Below are 1,768 nucleotides of genomic sequence, written 5' to 3' on the forward strand. Positions count from 1 at the left end.
GTGTATTTCCTTTGTCACTCAGGGACAGAAGTATACTATCTTCACACACAAAATTTCTCCATTCCTTTGATAATTAAAAAAATTTGGTAAATTTTTTTAAAGTCATATTATACTAAGTCCTCGCTTAGTGTCTTCAATAGGTTCTTGGAAATTGCGACTTTAAGTGAAACACATAACATAAACATATAACAATACCAATGTTACCATAGGCTAATTGACATAAACAAAAGGTAAGTTCCTACAGCATATTTCTGGTCACAAAAACATCATCAAATTTCTAAATAAAGACCAAAACACTTATAATATTAAACATTGAAATGTGAGTTATACACACATTAATAAAGATTAATAAAAACAAATAAGATAATGATTTAGCCAGTTATTCCAGTTCAGGGTTCATGGTGGTGAGGGCCTATCCCAGCAGTTGAGGGCATAAAGCAGGAACCAACCCTGGACAGGACAGCATTCCACCACAGGGCACACTCACTTCCCCGACACATTACTGAGACTGGGTTCATTTAGACACGCCAATGAACCTAACATGCCCATCATCTTTGGGATTTTTTTTCCTCATCAACATTATCACAAAACAACATTGACCAAAACGACATTATTTGAGGACCTCCTGGATATCTCTTTCTTGAGGTAAAGCTAAAATAACTGTAAGAAAGCATTCCAAATAATGCAAAATGGTTTCCTATCTGGCTAATTATTTTATTATTTTTATTTCCTTTCCTTAAGACACATACCATTTTCACTGCCTTTTTGAATACAGTTGGCACATAGGTTAATAACTCATAGAATACACAAAGCAAATAAAGAGGAAACTGAGATTATAATTGGAGAAAATGAACCAGTAAGAAGGAAAGAATTTGGAAAGATGTCCCTAAAAATGGAATAGGGTAATGGGGCTTTCTCTTACTTTATACCATCCTCGGCAACAAACAGGTACCTGGCAAAGCACAGAAATCAAGAAAAGTAACAACTTTTGATTCAAAAACATTATAATTTGGCAAATTAAAATGGGGTCAAATTTCATAATACTCAAATTCTTGTTCTTCAAAGGAGAAAAAAGCAAGCTCAACAAAGCAAACAGGTCACCATATATTCCTAGAAAAAGTAACTGTGCCAACACTCCAAAGGGGTGGCAAGGCAAATGTGTAGGCAGCCAAAATACCCAACGGGGAAAGACCAGTAGCTTGCTGTAGAGAATGCCTGCCTGAATACTAAAATTGTGCTGACTTAAATAATAATTTACGTAAGTGATGGCTGGAGTTTGGAGATTTTATTTTCAATTATACAAGTGTTTTGGTTATAATGGAATTTGATCTGTATGTTCTTTATTTCTTTGTCAATCAAAGACTATGCTTCCCACTATGTACTCAGACTTTGACAAAGCAGTCTCTCAGGAGCTTGAACTAGGGAGAACTGAGTAAAAGCACAACACCTTTAGAAGTGATATGGAATTAGAAGTGTCCTCAACTCTCTTCCAAAATAATTAATCCAACTTCCTCAAGGAGCTCCGAGGCAATGACAAGGATCTGAATAAACTTAGCCATTGTACTCACTGAAACAAAAGTGAAGCAGAGGCCAGCTCCCCTTTGTGCCAGCTGCTCCGTGTCAAGCCGAGGCTTTGCTAGCATCACTGACATGAGGGTTGACAGAGCAGACGGCTCCTCTGATGCCTCCTTTGCAGCACTGCCATCTAAACCATAAAGGGGCTGCTCTACTCGCCGCTGGAAAACATTGAAGAAAATACACAAATTAC

At 37.2% G+C, this 1,768-nt stretch overlaps 1 protein-coding gene across 1 annotated transcript in view; it reads right to left on the bottom strand.

Annotated features, from left to right (window-relative positions):
• The window catches only part of TLK2 (tousled-like kinase 2), a 145,847-nt gene that overhangs the window by 68,167 nt on the left and 75,912 nt on the right, over window positions 1-1,768 (bottom strand). Inside the window, exon 7 of the mRNA XM_012659640.1 lies at window positions 1,569-1,736. Within this exon, the coding sequence (XP_012515094.1) occupies window positions 1,569-1,736 (168 nt within the window). The remainder of the gene's footprint in view (window positions 1-1,568; window positions 1,737-1,768) is intronic.

Source organism: Propithecus coquereli, unplaced genomic scaffold (assembly GCF_000956105.1).
Source record: "Propithecus coquereli isolate 6110/MARCELLA unplaced genomic scaffold, Pcoq_1.0 Scaffold119, whole genome shotgun sequence".
NCBI classification, from domain to species: domain Eukaryota; kingdom Metazoa; phylum Chordata; class Mammalia; order Primates; family Indriidae; genus Propithecus; species Propithecus coquereli.